We start from the raw sequence: 26,185 nt of genomic DNA on the forward strand, positions 1-26,185 counted from the left end.
TAGTTACACTACTAGTTACTGCAAAAAGTAACAACATTACTAATTACTGTCACCATGATGTCATGTATTTTCGTTAGTCCCTGATTAGTTTACCTTCCTCCACCTGTGCCTGTTTAGCTCCCTCCTCACTCTGTGTATTTATACTCCCCGTTCTGTTCATCCTTTGTCATTTTTTTAATGTGTTCACGCTTTATGTGTTACTCACCTGTAAACTTTAATGTTAATTGAATCCTGCATCATTCGTCTTCCTTCCACGGCAAGTTCGTGACAATTACTGCCCAACACTGATAATAACAGTGGTTGGATGGGACAAAAATGATTAGTTAATTGCAGGAAATCGCTTGCAAACACTGCTAATGAGCATAGGGCAGGAGGCCTGAAACATCTCTGCCATGGCAGTGTGCCATCCTTTATTCCCTAATCTTCATCCAAACAACTGTTACACTGAAGGCTGCGAAACTCCATAATCAGGCTGCGTGAATTACCGTGAAATTTCATTTGTGACATTCTGTCATGTCAATTGTTTTTATGGAGTTGATGGCGCATCTAAACGTATCTGCTTAGGAAAAATTTTGAAATCACATTCTGCTAGGGTGTTGCATGACGAAACTGTGGATGTGGAAGTCAGTGGTCTGAAAATGAGAGTTGTTATTCACTGTTACTTTTTTCTCTGTCTTCCAATGAGGAGCATGTTCACTCCTTTTTTGAGTATACAGGAAGGCGATAAGACAACAGACGACATTAGAACAGGAAATGAGTCAAAACAACCTCATCTGTGTGTGATATAATCTGTGTTGATGGTGAAGCTGATCTGTTGATCGGCAAGGGAGAAGTGTAATCGTATTTCACTGCTCCTTTTTTTAGCATCCCATTTATCGTTCCCTTCACAAACCAGGATCCTAAAAACAACCTTATCTACTATATCGACATCGCACGTCTAAATAATTTTGCCGTATTAAGTAGATATCAATTACCGCAGTATGAATCGCTGGTAGAGTTAGAACAAGTGGTGAAAATTAATTTCAAATGAAATCAGCTAAATAGTGATTAAAACAGTGACTGAATACAGTTTAAAAACGTCCACATTTAATGAAAAATACAGTTTACAAGAAACATTCAGCAAAAATGTAACAATTGCAAAAACTGAGAACAACTTTTCAATGAAAACATTGCAGACGGTTAAATATAATAAAAGAGAAGTGCACAACGTTATTTACATCATGTCAAACACGCCAGATTCTTCACAGAGGCATACTGTCCTCCAGAATAAACCCCGGAAAGCCTCCTTCAATATTTCGTTTAGACAACACATAATTCCTTTCTGCCAGGTCTAATTAAAGCTCCATCTTTTCTTCTCCCCCTGACAGTCTGATAATGATGCTGAATGCCCCTGCCCATGGCATCTGTGTCACTTTAGATGAACGCAAGCTGCACGTGGTGTCCCGGGGACCTTTCGCTCTTCAGGCCCGGCTGTAAGAGATCCGATCTCCTCTCCAAGCCATTGTGTGGTCTGTGGACCACACTTCCCAGAATCTGTTTGCGACAATAACGCAGAGCGCAGCTCCCACTGAAATGTCACTTTCATACTCGCTGTGTTTTGTCAGCTCACTTGACCTAAATCTGCGTCCAACTGTCTGCTGGATTAATTATCTGTTTTTCAGTTGAATGAAAAGAGCACAGGCAGCAGGATTCATTGCAGTGAACAATTCCCCAACCCCCCTGACAATGTGAGGCAGAGCAACACAAAAGCGAAATAATCAGAAACGCCGTCAACACCTTCCATTGAAATGACTGATCAGTGGGATACGAAATAAAAGAGTTTGCGAAGTAATAACAGCGAGTCGCGTTTGGTTTATCGCTTGATCTTTTTGTGGGCCAACTAAATATCTATGCCACACTCGTCGATAAAACTCATTTCATTCATAAGACTTTACTGAATCTCCTCGCATAATAACGAAGAAATTAATTACATTCACATGCTAGAATATACATATCCTGGAAAAAGTATAATCTTATATCTGAGAGAGCTCATACTGCTCTCCAGAAGGTTAAAAAAAAAAATCCCAGGGGTCGTATAATGACAAAATGGCATTAAGTAATGCTGCAGACACAAGAACAGTTCAATATCAGAGCAAGAATGTTTGCTTTTTCTTACAATCACCGCTTTTCATTTGAGTGCACGACTGTCTTTTCAGTGTAGGTCAGTGTCCGTGTGTATCTGAAGAAAGACATATTCTCCTGAAAAAAGTCCGAGACTAATCTGGACGCCTCCAGCGGTAATGTCCTCTTTGTAAAAACCTCACATTTGAGTTTGGTATAGAGGTGATACCTTCTTGAATTCATCCAAGACTTGTTCTTGGGGTGGCGGCTGTGTTTTCATGTGTTGATAGCATGGCACAGCATCTCCATGAGCCTAAGAAAATGGCTGTGGGTCTTAAGTAGCATTTACATAACACTATTATATAATCTGACCCTAATGCTATGAAAGTGTTTACAAAATAACAATATATATTGTGATCAGAATTATAGTTTTTAATGCACCAATACTCTCACTCACAGAAGTTTGGTTTAACGTTTTTTTGGCAAGCAAGATTTCGCATTGTACTGACAACACACTCATGCCTCATAGAGATGCTGAATCCTCATCATGTCTCCTGCATGTCAATCTCATGCTTCAGAAAGCCTCGTCCTCTTCAGCGTAAAGCTTTTGAAAAAGAAAACGAGTTGTTAGCCGAGGGGCAGTGAACTAAGAGCATGATTCATATAGCGCCGCTTCTGTTCTTGGGATGTCTCACACCACGGTGGTCTCAGTCTGTAGGAAAGACTGGGCTCTTGAGTTACGATGGAATTGGGACATGTTTTCCGTGCCATTCCTGGATATGGAGGAACTGTGCAAACGGTAGTCGCGGCCGATGTAACGCTTTAAACGCAAACTCCGCCACTTTCTCTTGAGTTCGCTCTGGACCTGCAGAGCAGTCAAATATAAAACCCATTAGCATTAGCACAGCCATACACAGCGTGGTAAGTCAACATGAAATCAAAATTGAACCAATTTATGTACTCAATACACATTCCTTGACTCATTGTAATTCATCAGTGCAGTTATTTCAAACAAAAATACTTTTCTTTGTAGTTTATTCATCACAATGTAATTACTTGCTGCTCCACCTTTGAAAAAACTGTCACCAATCCCTCTTATTTTTTAAGCCCTCACTTCTAACAACATAATTTAGACAACTTTTCCCAAATCCCAAATTGATAATAGGGTCCAGCTTACATTCAAAGATTACCCTCTTTATGTCAGACATTTATTACATAATTGGCTGGTTTCACAGACACTGCTCAAGCTAGTCCCAGACTAAAATGCATGTTTGAGCTGTTTTAACTGTAAGCAACTTACACTGACATATATTAAGATAACCTAAGCCCTGACTGTGAAACAGACACCTATGTGTTGTGAATGTTTCATGTTGACTTTAACTAGGAAGGAATACTACGGCTCTGTTCCAAAACCTAGTGAGCTGTCTGAAGAGGAGGTAGCATTTTAAGGCATAGTTACGGAAATGAAGGGTGCTGTGACTTAATTATATTGCCTTTTTGACCTAATTCAAAGGCAAAAGCCAATCCTTAAATGCATTGCTACAAACTAATAAAAATGGTGTCCAGGGCGAGAGAAAAGTTTATTATAAATAAAGAATGTTTTATTTGATATAAAAACATTGCTAAAAACCTTCAGTGTCCTTAAAATGTAGTTATTTATCCCAATAATGTGTGTGTGCCATGCATTTTAATGCTTATTAGAATATCTTGCATATCTTAGCTACATGCGAACCTCAGTCTAGAGCTATTTGTGTTGCTGCTTATGTAAAGTGTTCCAAGTCGCTCCCTTCTAGGTTTTGGAAAAGAACCGAAGTGAGATATGTCGATAAGATTGATAAGATTGCACACTGACCTCACTATTCAAAAAACAATACAAAATCGCAACCACCAAGCCCTGTGAAAGGAACATAGAGAGTTAACGTGGTACAACAGTTATGAATAGAAAGTTCAAAAGAATAGCCGGTATTTGAAATATAAATCTTTTTTAACATGTTTACTGTTACTTTTGATCAATTTAATGTGAACACTCAGGCATATTCCTCACCTGAAAGGATCCGAGGCCAAGGTCAAAGAATATTTTGTAGTTTTCCATCTCTCCATTTTCTTCTATGATGTAAACGAAAACAACATAGTTGATGCCAAAGAGAGGGATCAAGAGAAGTGTGGATTTGGCCAACCTCCTGTAAACAGAAAGAGGAGTAACCGGATTTGGACGGAGTGATAAGGAGGGACCCCTACTGTTATGATAGCATGGCAATTTTTGTCAGAAGGAGAGTTATTACCAAGCATACAATGGAGAGCTCCAAACCGAAATCCCAACTTTAGAAGAACAAAAAGGGAAAAGTGCATCTGGGAGAGCCATCAAATAGACAACAGCCTCTCATGCATTAGCAACAGGGCATTCAAACACAGAACGTGCCACTCTCAGCAGAACAAAAACTCAGATTGCTAAAAATCGCGACATTAATATTTCACCCCCATTTCAATGCAAATATATTTAGCACTGGACACAAGATAGTGGAAGCCTTGGATAAAAATGGAAAGCAGCCATCCATTTCCATCTATTTTTCAGAGATTCATGCTAGAATGCAACTCCTGGTAAATTTAAAAGGGAGATCTCAGCTATGACCTGAATAGCCCGTAAGAGGATTCAAACATGGTGGCTGATGCCATGTTTGCAGAATAGAAAATTAGTTGGCATCCATTTGCAATACCTGTACTGAGACTGATCGTTTCCACCAACATCAGGACACCTCAGTTTCTGGACCAGGATTCGAATGATGCTGATGAACAGAATAAAGTTGAACTGTAGAACACAGAGGAAGAGAACAAGATTTTATATCATTCCTCTTTTATACAATGACATTCTCCAGACTAAACATTACCACTGAATCCTGTTCACTGGATCTGACACAAGAAGTTCTCAACAACATTCTGTAAGACTTGAACCAGATTACAGGATTATTGCACACACTGTAACACGTGAAAATGTGCAGTTGCTGCCTTAAAGGAACAGTTCATCCAAAAAGATGCTCCAGTGTTGACCCCATTGACAAAAATATATTTGTATATCTTATCCACAGAAGTCAGACAGGTTTGGAATGACATGAGGGTGAGAAAATGATGACAGAACTGTCAATTTTGGCTGAACTGTCCCTTTAAGGAGTTGATCTGGCCTTTAAAATAACACTGCAAAAATAATATCATGTGTTTGATTCTTAGAAAACATTGAAAGCACCAACAACAAAAAGGGATTTGGTCTGCCAAATGCATAACTTCAAATGTAAAATGATCATCTGCCATTTCCATCTTCCTTAAATCCATCAGACAGATAGTAGAAACAAAAGAGGGCACCTGTTTCTGTTCCTCACAATTAATCCCGCCATAAAAACCAAAACCAAAACAAACAGAACATCTTGGCCAAAGCTTCATCGACCAGTCGCATTCTGAGTGAGAGAGACATAGATACGTGGTAGATGGTGCGCAATGCTCTGTGAGAGTTATCTAAACACATGAATTATCAGAGCTGAGTGCGTTTGCTAGAAAAACATATGACGTTTTTTATTATTATTGCATTCCTAGGCTCTACAGGGCTGAGGAACATTTTGACCTGGATGCGTTCAGGCAAAGCTGTCAAACACAGCCATCATGCTGTCCAAAGACATTTGATCTTTTGCAGGTGAGGGTTTACGAAATGGAAATGGCACCGCGGACACAAGAGAGAGCCCTGGCACGCGTGCTGAGAGAGGCACTTGTGACAGCACGTTTGCTCGCTCTTCCTGACATGCCTGCGCTCACGTCTCATCCAGGACATGGAAACTGTTCGTGAGACTCAGCACATCCCAGTGTCTGCTTTGCTGGCAAAATCCCTCCCTGCCTGACATAATGCATACAGTACGAGGCTGGTCTCAGTGTGTTTATAAGTACTGGTGTGAGGTTATACTCACAATGACAGATGCCATGATTGGCCAGTTGATCACCCGCCAGGGAATCGGAGCGTCATTTCTCTCCCAGCATCTATTAAGAGGAGACATCAAAGAGTTACAAGTGCTTTCATAACAGGAGTAGCAAATGGGAATGCGTTTCATCTTCTTTTGCCTCATTTTAATCTCTCAGGTTTAAATATCCGCTATTAAGAGTCTCATGTGAGTTCTGTCACCGTCTGATTATGCTGTGCTCAACTGCTCACCCTGTGTCCTCGAGGTAAATCCTACACACAATCCATGGAATCACAAACACGGTGGGGAATCCTGGGGGAAGGAGAGGGAATGATAAAATATCAAGAGACTTTGTGCGGACATTCCTTTATGTGTAATCAATGTAAATATAGGCGCGAGAGAGAGAGAGAGAGAGAGAGAGAGAGAGAGAGAGAGAGAGAGAGAGAGAGAGAGAGAGAGAGGGAGAGAGAGAGAGAGAGAGAGGGAGAGAGAGAGAGAGAGAGAGAGACAGACAGACAGACAGACAGACAGACAGACAGACAGACAGACAGACAGACAGACAGACAGACAGACAGACAGACAGACAGACAGACAGCATCTCTGCTCGGACACCTGCTGAAAAATCTGTTAGTTGAGTTTCCTGTTGGGAGGTGGGCCACTATCTCTAGACAGAAGAAGAGCTGGAGAGGAAATGCTGGTAAACAGAAGATGATTAAAGAGGCCATGTTAGTCGTCACTGTCATGATGAAAGAGAAGCGTAATGAGGTGTTGATATGATGAGTCTAGCAAGCCACGCCCAAGCCCGTCCTCTAAAAACGAACGAAGATCCTGCTCTCCTTTCTCTCGCCTGGGAACTCCAGGGACGCAACAAACTACAAAGACATACTAATACATAATGTAAGACAAACAGCCTGAACAAGACCGATGGCACGTCATGTTGTTCCCTTCGCTGTTTTTCCTCGGAGTAGTGAGCGACATCTATTCAGAAGTGTTTGAATGAATTAAGGAAGAGACATTCAGCGCTACACCGTGAAGAGGTGTGTGTTCTCAAATGATTTTCTATGCACGCATCTGTTCATGTCAGACAGGATGAAAGCAAACGCATTAAATGCAGTGGGAAGTGGAACCTTTCTAAGCTTCAGACTCAAATAACCCTATTTACTCAAATACCTGCTTGAAAACACTGACATGAAAAGACTGAAAAGTCATTTTGAATTTATTCTAAAGGTTAACAAATGATTTCGGAAAAATGAAATGCTCATAAAGGTCAGTGTCTCTGTTTCGAATGAAGACGTACCCCATCCAATGAGGAGATAGATGATGAAGTGTCTGTTCTCGGAGAAGATGACCATCAGTAGGGTATGTAGGTACAGACCTTCCACCAGCAACCAGTAGAAGTTTGCCATGATGAAGTAGTTGAAGATGATCAGGCTGGCCTTGCAACCAATCTAAACAAGCACAGAGAGCTGCGTTATGTACATATCTCTGAAACACTGTGGGACAAGCAAACATGTGTAAAGATTCGGGGTTTTAGGGTCTGCAGTGACAGAAATAAATACCTTTTAAAACTGATGAAGCATAAAATCTGTTTTGTTGACTACGCATGTTTTGGCTTAGCTCAGTTCAGACCCTTAAAGGTGAAGTGTGTAATTTTTTCGATGTTAAAATACTGTCTCATATCTCAGTTTAATGTGCTCAGACAGCTGAAAGTAAACCATTTGTAAGGTTGGCTTCCTGAAAAGTATTAGCTCTTTCAAACATTGCAATGTTTGTTTGATCTGTCTGGTATGCCAACTTCTGGTTTAATGCTTTGCGATTGGGATTACGTGGTGATTGGGTGTTAGGAAACAATTAGTATTTTTATTTGTTTAGGGTCACTAGTTGTGCAGAAATTACACAGTACTGTTCAAAAGTTTGGGGCTGATCCTATTTTTGTGAATTTGTGAAAACGGTGACGTCATGCGCATGCATAATATGTGTTCAGTCTATAGGCACGTAGTGCTTTTTTTTAAAGTGTCATCGCCAACTACTGGCCTGGAGTGCATAATAAAGCGTTTTTTGTCGTTTTCGCGGATCCTCGTGATTGAGGATCGTTTTGACAACGTTGTCGCATGTACGTGAAAAGCGCAAAGGAAAAACTTTTCCGTTTTTCGTATATTGTTGCCGTGTAAACATACCCTTAATTACACTAATTTGCTTGTGGAAATTCTGTATGGATGGAGTCACTCACCAGTGATGGCTGCGTAGTACATTCTACGTTCTCGTGGGAAAACAGAATGGCATCTTTGACCAGCACAGCGATGGCCCTCAGTATGAAGGAGAAGAACAGGTTCAGATGGATGTAGTTCCTGGTGCAGTGGAGTTTTCTGTTGGAGCGTGACAGTGCTGTAAATAAACATGGCCTCTTTCTATTTTAATTGTGCTTACGGTTAGTTTGTGAGAAAAATGCAAAGACGTCTTAAGCACGGTTCCATTCATCACATCTCCAGACAACTTCTTAAATTAATAATTTCATTCCAGCAAGATAAACACTATCGGGTTAAAGCCATGCGCCAAGCATAATGTTTATCCTCAATGTCAAAAAGTTTAAAATATAGTCGTTCAGAAGCCTGCCAAATGATTACAATTAATATAAGGCAGGCTCATCCATCCATACAAAGTGTGCTGTAATATAAAGCAGACTCAACTACTGGAACTATTTAAGACTTTGTTTCAAACCTGAACAGACAGAGGATGGTGCTGCCGGTGATAAGTGCGATGAGAGAGAGGCTGTGTCCGAGCGTGTAAAGGGCCTTCATCACCGTGTAGAATACAAGCTGGACAGAGAGAGAAACAGAGTATGACAAACACTTCAATTTGCAATATTATATTTTCAGTTGATTAAGACATAAAATTCAATTGACACTCCAAGGCATGTACAACACCATGCCATGGGGGGGGGACACAACTGTTTGATTCAAGTGGATTTTAAGTGATTTTAAATTATTTCAAATAACTTTTTATCTTTATCTAGTTGCCTGATTATTGTAGGCAAAAAAAGATGACTGGTAGGCCTACTGTAAAAGTATAACATGTCTACATTTGGCTAGTTTAATCATGTTGCACATTTTCCAGATCATTTAAATTCTGTCATCACCCACCCACGCTCATGATGCACAAAAATCATATTTTTTTTCCCCAGTAGAGCAAAATGTAAAAGCTGATATTTCCTCATAACAGAAATGCATGATTAACACTGGTTGCAATTTCACTTGGTTTATTAAAACGTATTCTGTATGATCATTTCAGGTTCACACTGTATGATTTTGGACAAATTCTGATCCTAGGTTAAAATCTGAACTCTTTGATTGTTAGTTTGATCACAATGTGCACCTATCTTTACATTAATTTTTTAAAAATCTAAATTAAAATATTAAAATAATATTGGGCTACATGAACAATTTCACGTTAAGCACACTAATAGTCAATAGTAGTAACTTAGACTATCCCATTTTACATTGTAAACATGATTTCACTAAGTGCAACATGTTCCTGGATCAACATCTTTGTTGATTCTGGAACAACATCCCAGAACAACATCAGATTTGAGAGACAAGTTTACAGTTTATGTCAAGTTTAGCTTCTACATCAGTGTTATTTACCTATCATTACCCTCTGATTTTAGGAAAAAGTTATGGGTAGGGATATGGTTAGGACAAAATTTTCAGACAGGAATGTCTGAAATACACTTTAAGATGAACAAATACGCTTTTGTAAAATAACATCACATAACAAGGATCACAGGGTGAATAATAACCATGGAAATGGCATGTTGGACAGGCAGCTGCTTGGCGTGGAAGAGTGTGATGAAGCTCAGACAGATTCATCCCCCATAAACAGTATTCTTTCAGTCTGACTTACTACATGGCACACTGGAGCCAGAGCACCCACTCATCAACATTAACAGGAACATTCCTCCTGCACTACTTTAAACATAAAGCTGAAAGAAACATTCAGCGAAATTCTCACGAATACACCGTCAGATGAATATTTGACAACTTCTGGTTTATCTGTACGTTTAGAATGTGTTTGTCTGTGTGCGCGTTTTTGCTTTGGCTTCAGAGCATTATGATACATTCGGGACTGTATGACATTAAACTTCAAAAATAGTATAGTGTATATTCTGTGTATTTGACATAGTTATACATTTTGCGTCATAAATACAAAGTTCGCACTTTCCGAATAATTGAAAAAAAATTGGAAAACACAAAAAAAATTATGTTTACATATGTCTTACCGGTAGTTTTTTCTTGATTTTATTAACGTCACAATTGGGCAAAGTTTAATGCATTTCACTAATTTTCCAGCAATAAATATTGAAATGGTTTATTCTTTTTTGGAACAAGGATTAAAATATAAACTCCAAGAGAGTTAGTTAAAACAATAAAAACAAAAACGTGTTGGAAAAAAACACACATATCAATACAGAAGTAAATCCATTGGTTGACATTTCTTTTGTTTTGCAACATCTTTCATACCAGAGGCCTGCAGGTTAACTGCTGTAGCAGTTAAAAGAGGAAGACAGAAACCAGCCTCTGTGCTGGCTTTAGATGAGATGAGGGATTGTTTCCTTCTTCAGACAGTCTCTTATTTATTGTTGGATGTGATATGTGTTTCAGGGAATGCCCATGGAAAACTTCTGGAGAACTTCAGATTAAAAGTGACACTAATATGGCACTTGGACCTCAACGACGCAAGGCCTAGGAAAAGGTGAGCATTGTTTAGACCATGTCTAAGTAGTCTATTTAGACTTTAAGGAGATGTGTGTCCTTTTTCTACGTTAAAATATAGGCTGGTTATCAAACTATCAAACAGTGCTCTGCAAAAGTTCATCCCACATAGCAATGCTGGCTCAACCAATGACATGAGTTTCAGGGGCAGGCTTATCTGATTTTCTGACCAATAGCAGATGATGTATGGAAACTGTTTGAAAACATTCTTTAATTAAATTCTTTATAATACTTTAATTATAAAGTGATGCAGAAATTACACAACAAATCAAAGCCAGATGCTTTTATAAGCCTCTGTCTCCTGTAAAGTGATTAGTAAATGATTACATTTGAATAACCTTCAGTCTAAAGTACTAATTTAAGAGTGAAAGACAAACCGGTCTATCCGTACATCAATCAGGCAACCCTTAAGGAATAGCAGGTGTCCTTTTAAAGAGAATCAATACCCCAAGTTTAGAAGATCAATGTCCAATTTAATTCGTCAATGGGCTTGTTTTAATTTCTTTGAAGGTGCCCGGGGCAGGACTTCTTTGAAGCGAAGCAGGACGGGGCTCAAGAAATCAGGTTTCAGACAGGTTTGACTCAAGGTCGATCAGTGTTCTTCTTACTAACGCCTTAGGAGGACGACTTCAGTCATCTCTGCTAATTTCCACGAGAGAACTCTGCGAGGATGGGAATGTGCCCTCTGCTACTGTCTCTCTACCCTTCAGGAAATTGCTTTAATGTTTCATTTCCCCTGACACAGGATCAGAATGAAAAACAGCGAACTGTCCCCTCATCGCTCAAACGAGCAGCGCGGATTCAACTGGGCACCATCCCAAACCACACCGCTGCCAACCATCTTACCGCGGAGCACGTGCTGAACTCTGGGTGATGTCAAAAGTCCATTGACCAGTTGTGATGGAAAACATTTCTAGGGAGACGTACTGCCTCTCTAAACATTAAAGAACATACGCAAGTACAATAAAACAGGATTTTTGAAATGAAATGAACTGAATGAAATGAAAGTGATTGTTTATCACATGAAAGAGGTTAGCCAATGATAACAGAGCTCATTTACATATAGTGTTAAAGGTGCAGTAGCAAAAACATAACTTTATGGTTTAGAAAAACAGTGGAAATTTATGTTTTTTGTGCAAAAAAAACTTGAATAACATAAGACTTGCTCATTTATTTAAACCATTCTATTATTGTAGACAAATATACACAGTTTAAACGTTTTCTTTTATTCAGCAAGGATGCATTAGGTTGATCAAAATGTACAATAAAGACTTTTAAATTGTTACAAAAATATCAATATCAAATAAATGCTGTTTATTTTCAAATAAACTTTATACTCAAAGAATCGTGAAAAAAATTGGGGAAAAGGAAACAAAGTTTGGTTACACTTTATTTTAAGGTAACATAGTTGCATTGCTGGACATCAGTGTTGGTTGAGGAAAGCGGGTGTACAGTACATATGAAAAGCGCTATATAATGCCTCATTCATTCATAGTTGCATTGTATTTACTCAAATAGGTGCTGATATTAATTAACTACATGTACTATAGGGTTATGGTTAGGGTTAGTTACTTATAATTATGCATAATTTACTGTCATTAGTAAGTACATGTAGTAACGTGTAACTATGTCACCTTCAAATAAAGTGTTACCAAAATTTGACACAAATATTAAGCAACACAACTGTTCTCTACATTGATAATAATAAGAAATGTTTCTTGAGCAGCAAATCAGCATATTAGAATTATTTCTGGAGGATCATGTGACACTGAAGACTGGAATAATGATGCTGAAAATTCAGCTTAGCATCACAGGAATAAATTACATTTTAAAATATATTAAAATAAAAAATAAAAATGAAGAAATATTTCACAATATTATTGTTTTTACTGTATTTTTGATTAACTAAATGAAGACATTGGTGAGCATGTCTTTCAAAAACATCTTACTGAGCCCAAACTTCTGAATATTGTGTGTTTAAAAAAAACATGAAAAAAATGTGTATGCTTTTTTTTTTTTTTTCAGAAACCCATTTCCACTTCAGTTTATAAATGAAGCAAACCTTATGCTTAAATGTCAAACAGGTTCTAATGAAATCCAGTTCAAATCCAATTTATATGCTGGATCATCCCGTTTTTGTGTCTATAGCCTCAGACAGGCTGATTTGCAGCATTTCAAGGATGCTTCAGTCACTGCATGCATCTCCTTTCAACATTTAGCCAATCAGAGCCGACGTGTCAGCATGTCTGCTCTGATCCTCGGTATCACCTCGAGTCGCTCTGACAACTCACTGCGCTTCAGAGGACTGATTATCCAGCCATAAGAGGCGTTTGCCCTCGCTGCTGGAGACCACGCTAGTCCACAAACACTCAATATAAAAGTAATATAAAACACACAACACATGTGCTGACATTTTTAGAGAAAATCCCTCTAATAAAAGCGGATTTCGTTGCAACTTTCTCGAGTTATAGCAGATTTGAGCCCTGTCATCTTCAAGTATTCGTTTTCTCTGAAATATAGTATTCCTCCCAGTGCAGTTTAATGTCAGTTTGGTGTATAACCAAGACTAACATTTCAGCATCATAATTTATTAAATTGTACAATCTTACATTCAAAATGCTTTGGCTGAACTTTCGCTCTTGCCAACTGACTTATGTTAATCTGGGACATTTTAATTCTTAATAGGACATTTATTCGTCATAATAACTTAAACGGAGCAAGATACTTAACATTTGTATTTAAAGCCTTATTTGGTTTTTGTGTTAAATGCTCTTCTTTCCCTCAGACGGCTGTTTGAGTTAGACTGCAGGGGAGGTTTCATCTGATTATGTTGTAGATGTTTCTTTTTTGTCAAAATGACAGTTTTTCCATATGGCCTCAAACATATAACGACTGAAGCTTAAGGTTCCCAACATTCTTATCGTTCCCTGCATTCCCAAGGCTCCCTACCCCTATAAAACAGCACAGATCTATTAAGAGCATTTATTTGATAAACAATGCCATGAAGACTTAATGATGCTACAAATCTTAAGGCAAAACAGGTCATGGGTACGAGTTAAAAACATCTCATGACTTATGTTTTGACTAAAGGTTACAAAAATGAAATGGGGATAAAAAAAAATTAATTTTCCGTTTATATTAGGGAGAGTTTAGTTTATGGGATGTTCCCTGATGGCCCTGTAATGGCAATGAAGAAGCTTTAGATTATGCACATCATGACTGATGTTTTCTTTGTTACATGATTTGATTTGAATAACTAACTTGACTTACATCAGTGGGGTTCAGCCTGTAATTCTGACAATTAGATTGAATTATTGTATCACGGTTATTGTTATTACTATTAAGAACAGATAAGAATGTAAAATGTGTACCTTGAAATGAAATGTAAGGTGCTTTGGATAAAAGAGTCTGTCAAATGTTTTATGTCATTGCTCCTTAAAAAGTCATCCGCCAATTTTTTACTCACATTTGGTGCTTGGTGAGTTTTAATTACGGACCAACTAGGTACAACTAGAAGAAGAAAAAAAACATCTAACCACCCAATATAGAATACTTGCAGAAAAAACGAAAGAAAACTCCTAATGATTCAGTTCACTCCTCCGCTCTGGCAGTCGGTCTTGACACTGGCATTGCCATGGTTCACTTCCTGCAGAGATTCTCTCCAATCCAATAGCTCATGATTATTCATATCTCTAAAGCACAATCACAGGATACAACTGTAAATTTCACAGGCGACTGCCGTTTCACGACAAGCTATTTAATGGACTGAGAAAATAGTGTCATTATGAGAAATGTTACCTTACTGGACATTTTTATATATATATATAAATTCTGCCATAAAAGAACAAAAGCACCTCTCTGCTCTGATTCTTTTATTATCATTATTTTTGGGGGCTTTCTGGCACTCTTTTCAACTTCAAACGCATCTAAAATCATTTGTCTCCAAATTCGGATCCTGATAAGAAATATAATACAGAGAGCAATTTGGTTGAAAGCCTATGAAAATACACTTGAGCCAGCTGCTCGCTTTCTTTTAAAACTCTAGTGCTTTCCACGACTGTTTGCCTCTGTCAGACACACGCATGAACACACACATGCATTCATGTACGCACTCGCATCTCCAAATGCACACAAACACGGTCTCTGCCCCAAAGGTAGTCCCAGCTGGCGGGGATGCAGGCACTAAAAGGTTTAGGGTCCTGAAATGTCCTCAGCGTCCACACACAGTCGTTGTAGCACATGTGGAGAGGGAACAACAGCGCCTTTCAGGCAAAATATCTTTCTTTACCGCTGCCATTCATGCATAGCTCCTTCAGGATAGTTAGCGCAATGATCCTAAATACTGTGTACAATCAAGTCCCATTCTGATGGCATCTGTTTTCAGGACAATTGACTGGGTAAGATCTGACTGCATGTATTCAGTCACTCACCTTGGTTGCATTGGGGCTGGGCTCAAAGCAAACGCTGTGGATGCTGGGATACATGTCGGACCAGCCTTCTGTAGTGCAGTTCCTGCTAATGATCCCTAGAACAAACAGACATTGCTTCGTTAACAGCCAATTTATCAGACTGATTAATGGCAATTTAGTCTGACAACGAGCATTAGTGAGTGTTTTGGAAGGTAACGCTTTGCAGCGTTGCAGATCGCAGAGAGACCAGAGATATCAGAGAAAGCTAATAAAGTTCATTATTCAAGAATCGAGAGAAGCTCAACCAAGCTTGCCAAGAAATGTTTCACCCAAAATCAAAAGACAAAAATACACAATATTTTGCATAAAGAATCAAAATTTTAGAATCATTTTCATGATAATTAAATGCATTCTCTCACTTAAGAGTATTCTCTTATTTAAACCAAAATTATGTATATACCATTCAAAAGTTTGGGATCAGTAAGACGCTTAAAACAAATATTACCACAATGAATACTTGAATATGAATATTAATATATTTTACTTTTATGATTACTATATAACTACTTAAGTTATGTTAATGAGAATAGTAACTTTTATTAGTATTTGGATAATGAGAACCAGGGGTTTGAATGTGCTTAAATGTAAAGATGATAACTTTGCATGCAATAAATTATTGGTCCTAAAAAAAAAATCTACATTTTCTGAAAGGAAACTATTATTAGATTACTGATATTTTTCCTTTTGGTTATAGAGTAAAACGATTCTGAAATACATCTTTATTCTGTGTCCAGCCTTTATCTTTAGGTGCAATTACCTTTACATTTTCCATCTACATGGGCTGCACTCACTCATTATACTTGTAAATCCATATGGCACAAGTGATAATGGAATAGTTTTGCACATCACTGATGCATTCAGAGGCTGAGTGTGAAGTATAAATACAGTATATTTGTGTGTTCATGCACTAAAGTATCTGCGTGTAGGCTTGTTAATCCTCTCCGTAGCGATAACAGCCTCCTACACATTGCACGGCATCAATGACCACCATTACACCTGGAGAAGAGCAGCTGGCAGGCTAACAAAGTGTGCATGAACACATTTACAAATCAACCAAATATTATAACACCCAAGTCCAAGTCCTTTCCAAGAAAATATGTGGGCTGAAAGATACATTTTGGAACATCCGATTTAAAAATAGTACTGGCTAGAGTGAAGACCATCAGAATAAAGTACTTTAAAGACAATGCATGGTAAAATACTTGATTATATCCCAGTTAAATATGCAGAGACTAAGTTAACAAGCTGTAGGTTTATTTACCTGAAAACTACTAAAATTATGTACATTTGTTATTATATTTATTATAATAAAATAGTAATTTACTATTAATAAAACAAATATTTTTGCAATTTGGTTATGTAATAAAAAAAGTAATAATAATGTATGTGTGTGTATATATACTATATAGGGCCTATACACAGAGAAAATTCGCACTCATATTTCTAGCATGAATAATAAACGGTGATCCATCTTAATTTGGAAGCTATTTTTCTTTGTAATTTTCTTTTTTGTGATTAAAAATTAAAAGTATTCAAACATTTTTTTCAGAGAAAGGCAAAAAATTTGCCTCTGCTTTTATGCTAATTTAATGGATTAAAAAAACAGAGAGAGGACTTTTCTTCCTCACTTCAGAAACCCAACAGACATTGGACTCTATCAGTAGATCATTGACCTAGACCTAGCTTGATAATACTGTATTTACTAACATCAATAGTTTGTGATTCTAAAAACACTTCTTCTGTGTTACTCAGAGCGACATGCGTATGTTCTATGTATATTTTAGGACTGAGAGGAAAGCAGAATGAATATTTAATGGCATTTCATGGGGCCGAATATGCGGGAGAGCACAACTACATCACTGCAGAGCACTTTGTGTGAGAGAGAGAGAATGTAAACTCTGCTGACATGTATCAACATGGAGATTTATTTTTGTCCGTGTCCAGCCTGAAACAAATCCCCCAAACACACACCCACACATGCTCACACACACCCAGCCATGCAGATCTGAACATACGTGCCGTGCGTACAGGCACTCAAACACACACACGCAGGCCTGACAAAAGGGTCTGTCTGTACAAACAGACAGATTCAGGCTTTATAAAGGTGCTAACTAACCCATCTTTGAAAACCTGGTCCAGCGTACTCGTCCTTTTCACAGGCATCTGCCAATTTACGTCATCATGTGAGCTCTTATCTTGAATTCAAAATGTCAGAAGGGTAATCAAACATGTATTTGTCCAGAAGCATAAGTGCTTTGCGGGAGCACAAAACGGGACTGCTTTGCTGCTTCTCACTGCCATTCAGGGACACAAATGCAAAAGGCGCAGAGCTTTGTGCTGGCAAAAGCCTGACAGACAGCTACTTTCCATTTTGTGCATGGCACATTAGTCCAAAACCCTGATGTCTAGCATGACACCAGCAACAAAGACAAGAAGAATGCTACATGTGGAGTAATTGTGTACGTCCTCCAGAAGGCTACTGTAGAAATGACAGGTGTACTGCAGTAATGTAACACTGGGGCTTTCTTTTTTGCAAACGGCTCCTGTATACACACACACATACACATATAGGACCATGTGACACTGAAGACTGGAATAATGGGTGCTGAAATTCAGCTTTACCATCACAGGAATAAATTACATGTCAAAGTATATTAAAAATGTTTGATCAAATGTAGCCTTGATGAGTACGAGACACTTCTTTCAAAAACAAGAAAGTTTTATAGTTAATTTATTATAAATATAGATTTTTTAAATTTTACACAGTGGAGAGTGTGTGCAACTGCGCTAATACTTATATATATAAATAAATGTAATAATATACATTTAAAATAATTTTTAAAAATGGTAATTTCACAATATATTGCTCTAAAGCCATTTTAAAGATAATATTGCTGTACAACCCCCAGTGTTAAGGTAAAGCTAAAGGTGACAAAGACAATTTTGCAAAGAAAGGTAGTTAATCTCTCTCTTTATGTAAATAAATACTTTTTACACAAAATATGCTCACTTGTCTTTATACTGTTAAAAACCTCTTCCAAAACAATTGATTATCTCATGATTTCTGAATCTCCTGAAACATAAAACTATTACGTCAAAACAAAAATGTTTAAAATATAACATAATGAAAGAGTAAAACATATGTTTTTGCACTTTCTCTCCCTAAAACTGGGTCCCAGATTGAAAACCCCTGATGTAACATACATGAGCTCCGCCGAGGAAGAGGAATGGGAAGATGAACCATTTACAGCCCACACAACCCCAATGCACCTGAAACTAAAGTACCGTCGGTGATATATATATCTGATCCATTAACCTCTGTCAAACGATTAAAAATATATGCCTCTGAACACTGGGTTGAGAAAGTGCAATGCGTTGCTTTTTTGAGAGCTACTTTGCGGAGGAAAAAAACAGCTGATAATATCTGAGGTAACAGCTAATGGAGCATAAATGATGCTGATGATGCTGACAGTGATTCATCTGTGAAAAGTTCAGCCATACATTAGAAAGCTTGATTGGAAATGATAATCGTGTGCTATAAAACCACAGTTCAGCGTGTGTTTCCAGATGTTCTGGGCTAATTTGGCTCCTTAACTCTGTGGATATCCCGCGGCACCATGTGTTCATGTGTTCCTGCGTGACCTCTCTGTGCCAGCAGGTTAGAAAGGGCTGGAAATACACTGGTTGGGGAATCATGGGCTGTATATACTCCCACACTCTGGAGCTTGACGGACAACTTCTCTGTGCGGAAGAACGAGTGTGCTGGTCCTGTGCCCTCGGCTTGGGTCCACGGGTCAATGAGCATGTCCGAGCAGAAGGGGAAAGACGTGATTCATTCACTCCAGCCTTCAGTTTACTCCCTTACTCATTAATTTACTCACACTCACAATCACGTCAGCACAATTCACTCAATTACTTTACAAAAAACTAGCCCTCAAATTGAAAATAATAGTAGCATATTATTGTCATATCTGCTTTGTGCACTTGAGAGCTGAACTGATTATAAACTTAAGGTTCAAAATAGGGATTTGCAGCCTAATGCCATTAGAGAACCTGTTTAGGTTATTATATACACTGGTGAGACCCTTTGGAGAAAATCTTCACACCTTTTAATAAAGTTCCTCTCTAAGGAACTTACAAAATGGATCATATAAATTCTGGAAAGACTGTCATCATTTCTTATGTTGCCCCAAAAGAGAAAGTTTTTAAATTGAAGGTCCTTTCACACATAATGAGATATATATGAGGTATTTTCAAAAGGGTATCTGGTCCTCCAAATGTGGTTCTGACTTTGTAAAGACCAATATTATTATTGTTATTATTTTTATTTTTTGGGGGGAGGGGGGGGGGGGTATGGATCATGCTAAGATGGATAAATGATAGTTTGCAAATATTAAAGTAAAAAAATTACCATCTCTGGTGAACAAATTTTTTAGGGCAGCGGGGCAGGTGTTGACGACCACCTCTCCAAAATCGGCACGGTCCCAGCAAGAAATGTTGTCCCACATCCCCCTGCAACCTGTAAGAACGTAGACATAGAAAACAAAATAAAAGCTCAAAACATTTTGTGAAAAATATGCTGGAATAGCAGAACTTTCAACAAAAGTTACCACAGCACTGCACATGAGAAACTTGACATGTGTTTCACAGGAATCTGGAAAAATGTAGGTTAAGATAAGATCCGCATTCATTTACCAATGTTTTTGACAGTCTTTTATGAGTTGAGTGAATCTGACCATTTTTTCTCTTTTAACCTAACACACCAAACACTGCATGGAACATGCATTCAGTTTGCCTTTCATTTAGCAGTAAAGGTACTACAGTACAACCAAAAAAATACAAAAAAGGAGAAAGTCATTGAATCTCTTGAGACCAGCCCACAGGGACGGGTCAAATTCCAGCATCTGTGGTCAGATGAGTGTTTTGTGAAGGTCTGGACATAAATAGAAAGATGGTCAAAGAGGTTTGCAAATGACATCACACCCCCATTCATCGTCATCTACAACTGCAAACACTCTCAGAAACGGCACAGCAAAGAGGGCATGTATTCAGTCTGTGTACTAAAGGGATATTTCACCTAAAAAAAAATGTTATTCTGTTTTTATTTACTCACCCTCATGTCTGTATGACTTTCTTTTATCTTTGGAATACTATATAGCACTTGAACTTGAAATATAATGCATTAGTTAGTAATACTTATAAGTTTTATAACAATTTTATGCTGCTTTTTGGCAACTTGGAACTTGAGATGCCAATTGCTCAATCTGTATATGAGTAACCAAAATAAAATATTTTACAGTTATCAATGTTGAAAACATTGTTGTTTTGCTGTCAATGTTGTTTTGCTGCTTAATATTTTTCGTAAAAAACGTAATAATTTTTTTTAGGATTCTTTGATGAAGAGGAAGTTCAAAAGAAAAGCATTTTTTTGAAACAATGTTACAACGTACAAATCTTTACGGTCATTTTTGATCAAATTAATGCATCCTTGTTGAATAAAAGTATTATTTTATTTTAAAAACAAATTTTATTTTAAAAACAAATCTCACTGACCTCAAATCCTTTTAACAGTATTGTGTGTATGTAAAAAAACAACAATTTGTGTTCAATAGAAGAGTCAGGCACACAGGTTTGGAACGGCTTGAGGGCGAGTAAATAATGACCGAATTTTCATTCGGTTCATTCGGAACAATTCATTTAAACAGCTGCATCTTCTCTGAAACAGCTGGTCTTTCTGAGGGAAAATAAGAAGTCTAAACTAAGAGAAAACAGGTCACTCACCAAGCATTGTTTAAGACACAGTAAACATTGCTTCTGATTGGTCGGCGCTCAGTCCACTTTGTCCTTTTATGAACCATCAGAAATATGGGATACATTAAGTGGTCCAAAACCTTTTTCTTTTCTTTTTTTTTGCAATCATCTCCAGAGGGACTCGTCACTCATTTCACCCATTCGAATGGTCAAGACCTGTGTGTTTTTATTGCCAAATAATTACCATTAATTGGAACATCTGTCTGTTGATGGACACCATACAGCTGTCATCAAGGCAAACCCAAGCAGTGTTGTTCCCACACTTCTGATTTTGTTCTAAAACGGATGCAAAGCATGTAGAAAAACGCAAACCCAACATGCAAAAATAAAGAACAGATTGTCTATGATTGCACAATGATTACACCGATTTAGGCTTAATGTTTAAATGTAGTTGTTTAACATTAGAATTGTCACATAAATAAACAAATGACAAATATGGTCCCTGACGATTATTAACCGCGGGTTGTATGATTGCGGCCAATGACCAGAGATGCTACGAGCTGGGAAAATGCAGAAGAAAATATTTTCCAAGGCCCTTTGAAACACTGGCATCAGTAACACTGAGTCATCACTAAAACATCTGGGATCGTAAAAGCTTCAAAGTAGGATCTGAGAGCTCTCATCATAAAACTATGAGTATCTTTATTCCATTAAAAAAAAGAGATATCTTCTGTTGCCTCGTCCAGACCCACTTAAAGGGGTACAGTAGTTCACCCAAAAACGGAAATTCTGCCATTAATTACTCACCCTCATGTTGTTCCAAACACGTTAGACATTCGTTCATCTTTGGAACACAAATGATGATATTATTGATGAAATGCGACAATGTGCAACGTTATTACCACTTTCAAAGCCCAGAAAGGTAGTAAAAGACATCGTTAAAATAGTCCATGTGACTACAGTGGTCCAACCGTAATTTTACTGTAATAAACACAACGAGGCTGTGAAAGTGTTTCAATGACTTTACCCGTTTGGCTGATGTTTAATGTCCCTGACAACCTCTGTAGTCCCATTTAGCCACTTGTTAGCAACAGCCTTTTTCAAGACACATAAAAGCTTTGAAAAATTCATGTGGTGTACCATATTAATGGTATGTTTTATGTCATAGAATAAAACATGAGGATATCTTGAGCTTGCGTTCACCACAGACCCATTTGAAGGATTTAACCAAAATCCCATTCAAAAAACCCATTAACGATGGAACTGGAATTCATTTTGGCCTACAAAAACATGTCATCCCTGCACCAAACTATCCAGACAATCTAAATATCACATTCAACATTGACCTTAAAAGCTGGAGCCAAAAGCAACTCAACCACTATCAGCCAACAGTAAATGTGATTCTACATCTGCCAGAGCATTGCTACACACCGACAGAAAAACATTGAGACATTAACTGATTATGTGGGACAAACAATGTGGCGAGAGCTCATTCAGATTTCTTTCACTGTAATGTTTGTGGGGAACATGATACAAACACACATAACACTTTCATCTTACAATATTTGTCTACTAGTGAAATGCAGTTTCACATTCTGGGCATCCAACATACTGTACACAGATGCTGTAAGAGGATTCAGAAGATGATGTAACGTGCGTGTGCACATCATGCGTACTCACTAATACATTACCTTTGGTGTTGGCAGGAAAGTCGTTTGCCAGTTTGCCCAAACATTCCTTCTCGGCCATCTGCAGCTCATACAGAAAGTGACAGTTTGCATGTCTCCCGCTGACCTTCAGGGGCAAAAGACAGAAAATCAACCGTATGATCTCAATGCTATGTCATCCGAGAACAAGTGAGAAACATCTCAGTCAGTGTTGTTTTTGTATCGTTGAGATATATTATTATAGTTTTTAAATGTGTTTTTATTGTTATATTTTCCATTTTCATTTTACTTTTGAAGTTTTCGTAATTTAGTTGTGTGTTTTTGCCATTTTTATATATTTTTTTTAAAGTATAAATAGTTTGTATTCCTTTTTATTTCAGCTTTAGGGGTCATTGTGGGGTAAGTTGTCACAGTAAAACCTGCTATTAAACAGCAATATTTAAACAGTTAAACATTTATGAAACGTAAAACAATAAATTAAACAGCAAAAATACCAAAATATTTGTTTTGACCAACAAATATGAAAATTAAAAAGTAGGACAACTTAAATCTACTCACACACACACACACACACACACACAAAATAATAAAATAAACTAAATTAATATGAGAAATGTTGTAGATAAAGTTTTTTAATTGTTTTAGCTTTAGTAACCCTGGTCTTAGTGTCAATATATATTTGCATAGACCTGCACCCTCGAGCTTATGGGATCTGCATAAACATCATGAGGTTTGTCACCTGAAGGTTGCTAACTCAGTTGAGACGGCTTGCTGGTGACATCATCTGAAATGATGATCAACACAGTTGGATTCAAAGCTAGCGTGATCAAAGAGCCGTCACAAAGCCTGTTCAACTGATGGACTAAAAATCCTCTATTATAAGAACTGTAATGATATCAAGGGAATTAACCAGAGTCACATGAAGTCTTCGGTTAAAGATCTCATCGGCTGGGGCTTAGTCATGGATAGTTTTTGCTTCATAAATGTGGGGGGAAATGCTCTAAAATCATTCTGAAAGCACAGGCTGTTAGAATTTAAAATCTGAATTTTTGACATGTATTTTGATCAAATCATTTTTAAACCCAAACGTTTGAAACACAAGGTCACCTTGTACGTCTTACGTGTTTGCGCTGCGTGTGAACTCTTAGTCACTTTGGCTTTGGGTTTTCCCAAGTGAACAGCACAGAGACAAATCACAACAGGACATAAGCCTACACTTTAAGTCTGTCATTGCTCATCTCTTTCAAAATCTTCAGCTACATCTTTGACGAGAGTCCAGAGCTTTCCATTCTGTATCGCAACTAGAACGATCGCCACACTAGCTAATGACACGAGCGATTGCATCAGGATTATTCTGGATCGTGACTGCCAGAGCAAACGCACGCTGCGCTGAGAGCAATTACAGTCCAAAACAGATTTGATTTCTCAGCTTCCACTGAGAGAGAATGGATTCAGAATGTAGATTACCAAAAGTCGGAATCCAAAAACATCTTAGCATTCCTAAAAATATCCAAATGAGCTCCAAGAGTGTTCCTTTTGCACATCTAATTTTAATGACATTTGTGAGAAAAGGGCATCACATGGAGTGTGTTGTTCTGGTTTAGCAGACTGAGTCTTGTCAGCAGTCGGTCGCCAGGGCACATATCTGACTCATCCTTCAGCTTCATGGGAATTGACATGTTTTTCGAAAATAATTTGTTGGGAAAACGAATAGAGGCTTTGTTGAAAGGGGAGCATCTGGTGCAATAAACATTTAAAACACTTCCACTTGAGATTGAAGCTTTCTCAAAGTAAACTGAGTAGCGGGGATGCAAAAATGTCAAAATGAGATGAATAGTTCAGATAATCAGATAAATGACACTTATCAGAGTTCTAAAGGATGTTTCAAGTAAAACCTTTACAAACCTTTATCTGAAAAGAAGTCATTTTAAATACCATATAGTCAAGACTGTGAGATTATTTTTTTTAATTCGTTTCTCTTGACACATTCACTACTGTTTAAAAGTTTGCTCACTAAAAACAAATTAATATATTATTACAATTAAAAAAAACGGTTAGAAATCATTCTAATATGCTTGATTTGCTCCTCAGGAAACATTTCTTATTATTATCAATATTAGAAAACTTCTGCTTAATATTTTGTTGATGAATAGAAAGTCCAAAAGAACCAAATTTATTTGATAATATATATTTTTTGTAACAAATGTCTTTACTATACCTTGTGATCAATTGAATGTGTCCTTGCTGAATAAAGTATGAATTTCTTTTTCTTTTTTTTCTGTAAAAATTATCATAAGTTGACGATTTCTAATAACAGACCACGTCCTATGGGGTAACGGTTATTATATGGGATAAACTGTCACAATGAAACCTATTAAACAGCCTATTATTGTTTTTTTCAGCAATATTTAAACAGTAAAACATTTATGTAACATAAAACAATAAATTCAAAATATCAAACTATTTGTTTTGACCAACAAATATTGTAGTTAATAAAAAAAAACATTGAAACATTTAAAAGCCATAATACAACTTAAATATATTTAGTTAATAAATATTTACAATGTAAAAATGTGCCTACTTCCACCAACCTGAGGATTTTTAACCATTTGAAACTAACAAACAAAACTACTCATAGAGAACCCAAAAATGAGACTTTATTTACTCTAAATTCTATTCCTATGAGCTATTGCCCTTGTGATTTGCCCCGGTCTGTCTCATATATACAGGCAGAGGTTGAAGCGGCAGCATATCCAGTGCATTTTCCTCTTTAAATAAAAGTGATCTTGAATTTCAGTGTCAGTAATGTCACTCCGTCACACTATTCTGTTTGCACCCTGCTGTACAGCTCTGCAAGTGTGACACACTTTCCTGCTCGCTCATGTTTAAATCCCACTGGAGTAACTGCAACCACAAACTCATTTCCATAAGTTTTTTTACAGGACTACAGATTTATATGAAGGTTACGGAGGAAATTTACTTCAAATGAAACGTAGTCGCTGGTCATTTATTTTCACAGAAAACGATGACGCTTCACAGCACAGATATAGCTTGGTTAAATTCGATTGCGGGTGGTTAGTGAATAAAACGCACTGAAATGTTACACAAAAGGTGCGACTGTTGAAGTTTAAACCTAACATGATGAACATGATTACTATCTCTTCTGTGGCTTGACAATTTGCATTCGTGCTACTATGTTTCTCTTGACACAGTCAAGATGATTTAAATCTGTGAATCTGGATTCTGGCAGTCCTTGACTGAATTGAAGTGGGTCAGCTGGAAAGCATGAAACTTTGCAAATGTCATCATCTGATTAAGTGAGAACGTGTGGTTTCATGCTTGCGGTGAAAAGCAGTTGTGCAACTGTTATCAGTATGTAAGCCAACTTTCCATTTCTCACTTTCTCCCATATTGTTCTAAAAGTAATTAACGAGAATAAGAAATGCATTTCAAGGTCAAAAGCGTTCTGAGAGTTTATTGCCTTGTTTAGA

At 37.5% G+C, this 26,185-nt stretch overlaps 1 protein-coding gene across 1 annotated transcript in view; it reads right to left on the bottom strand.

Moving 5' to 3' along the window:
* Positions 1-1,064: 1,064 nt before the first annotated feature.
* Positions 1,065-26,185, bottom strand: part of vipr2 (vasoactive intestinal peptide receptor 2) — a 28,375-nt gene continuing 3,254 nt past the window's right edge. Inside the window, exons 2-13 of the mRNA XM_079601828.1 lie at positions 22,719-22,821; positions 19,688-19,795; positions 15,238-15,332; positions 8,757-8,854; positions 8,269-8,404; positions 7,336-7,486; positions 6,290-6,350; positions 6,048-6,117; positions 4,815-4,906; positions 4,145-4,280; positions 3,953-3,994; positions 1,065-2,965 (exon numbers count right to left, since the gene is read on the bottom strand). Coding sequence (XP_079457954.1) covers positions 2,792-2,965; positions 3,953-3,994; positions 4,145-4,280; positions 4,815-4,906; positions 6,048-6,117; positions 6,290-6,350; positions 7,336-7,486; positions 8,269-8,404; positions 8,757-8,854; positions 15,238-15,332; positions 19,688-19,795; positions 22,719-22,821 — 1,266 coding nt within the window. The 3' untranslated portion in view covers positions 1,065-2,791. The remainder of the gene's footprint in view (positions 2,966-3,952; positions 3,995-4,144; positions 4,281-4,814; positions 4,907-6,047; positions 6,118-6,289; positions 6,351-7,335; positions 7,487-8,268; positions 8,405-8,756; positions 8,855-15,237; positions 15,333-19,687; positions 19,796-22,718; positions 22,822-26,185) is intronic.

The sequence above is a fragment of the Phoxinus phoxinus genome (assembly GCF_949152265.1).
Source record: "Phoxinus phoxinus genome assembly, chromosome: 24".
Classification (NCBI taxonomy): domain Eukaryota; kingdom Metazoa; phylum Chordata; class Actinopteri; order Cypriniformes; family Leuciscidae; genus Phoxinus; species Phoxinus phoxinus.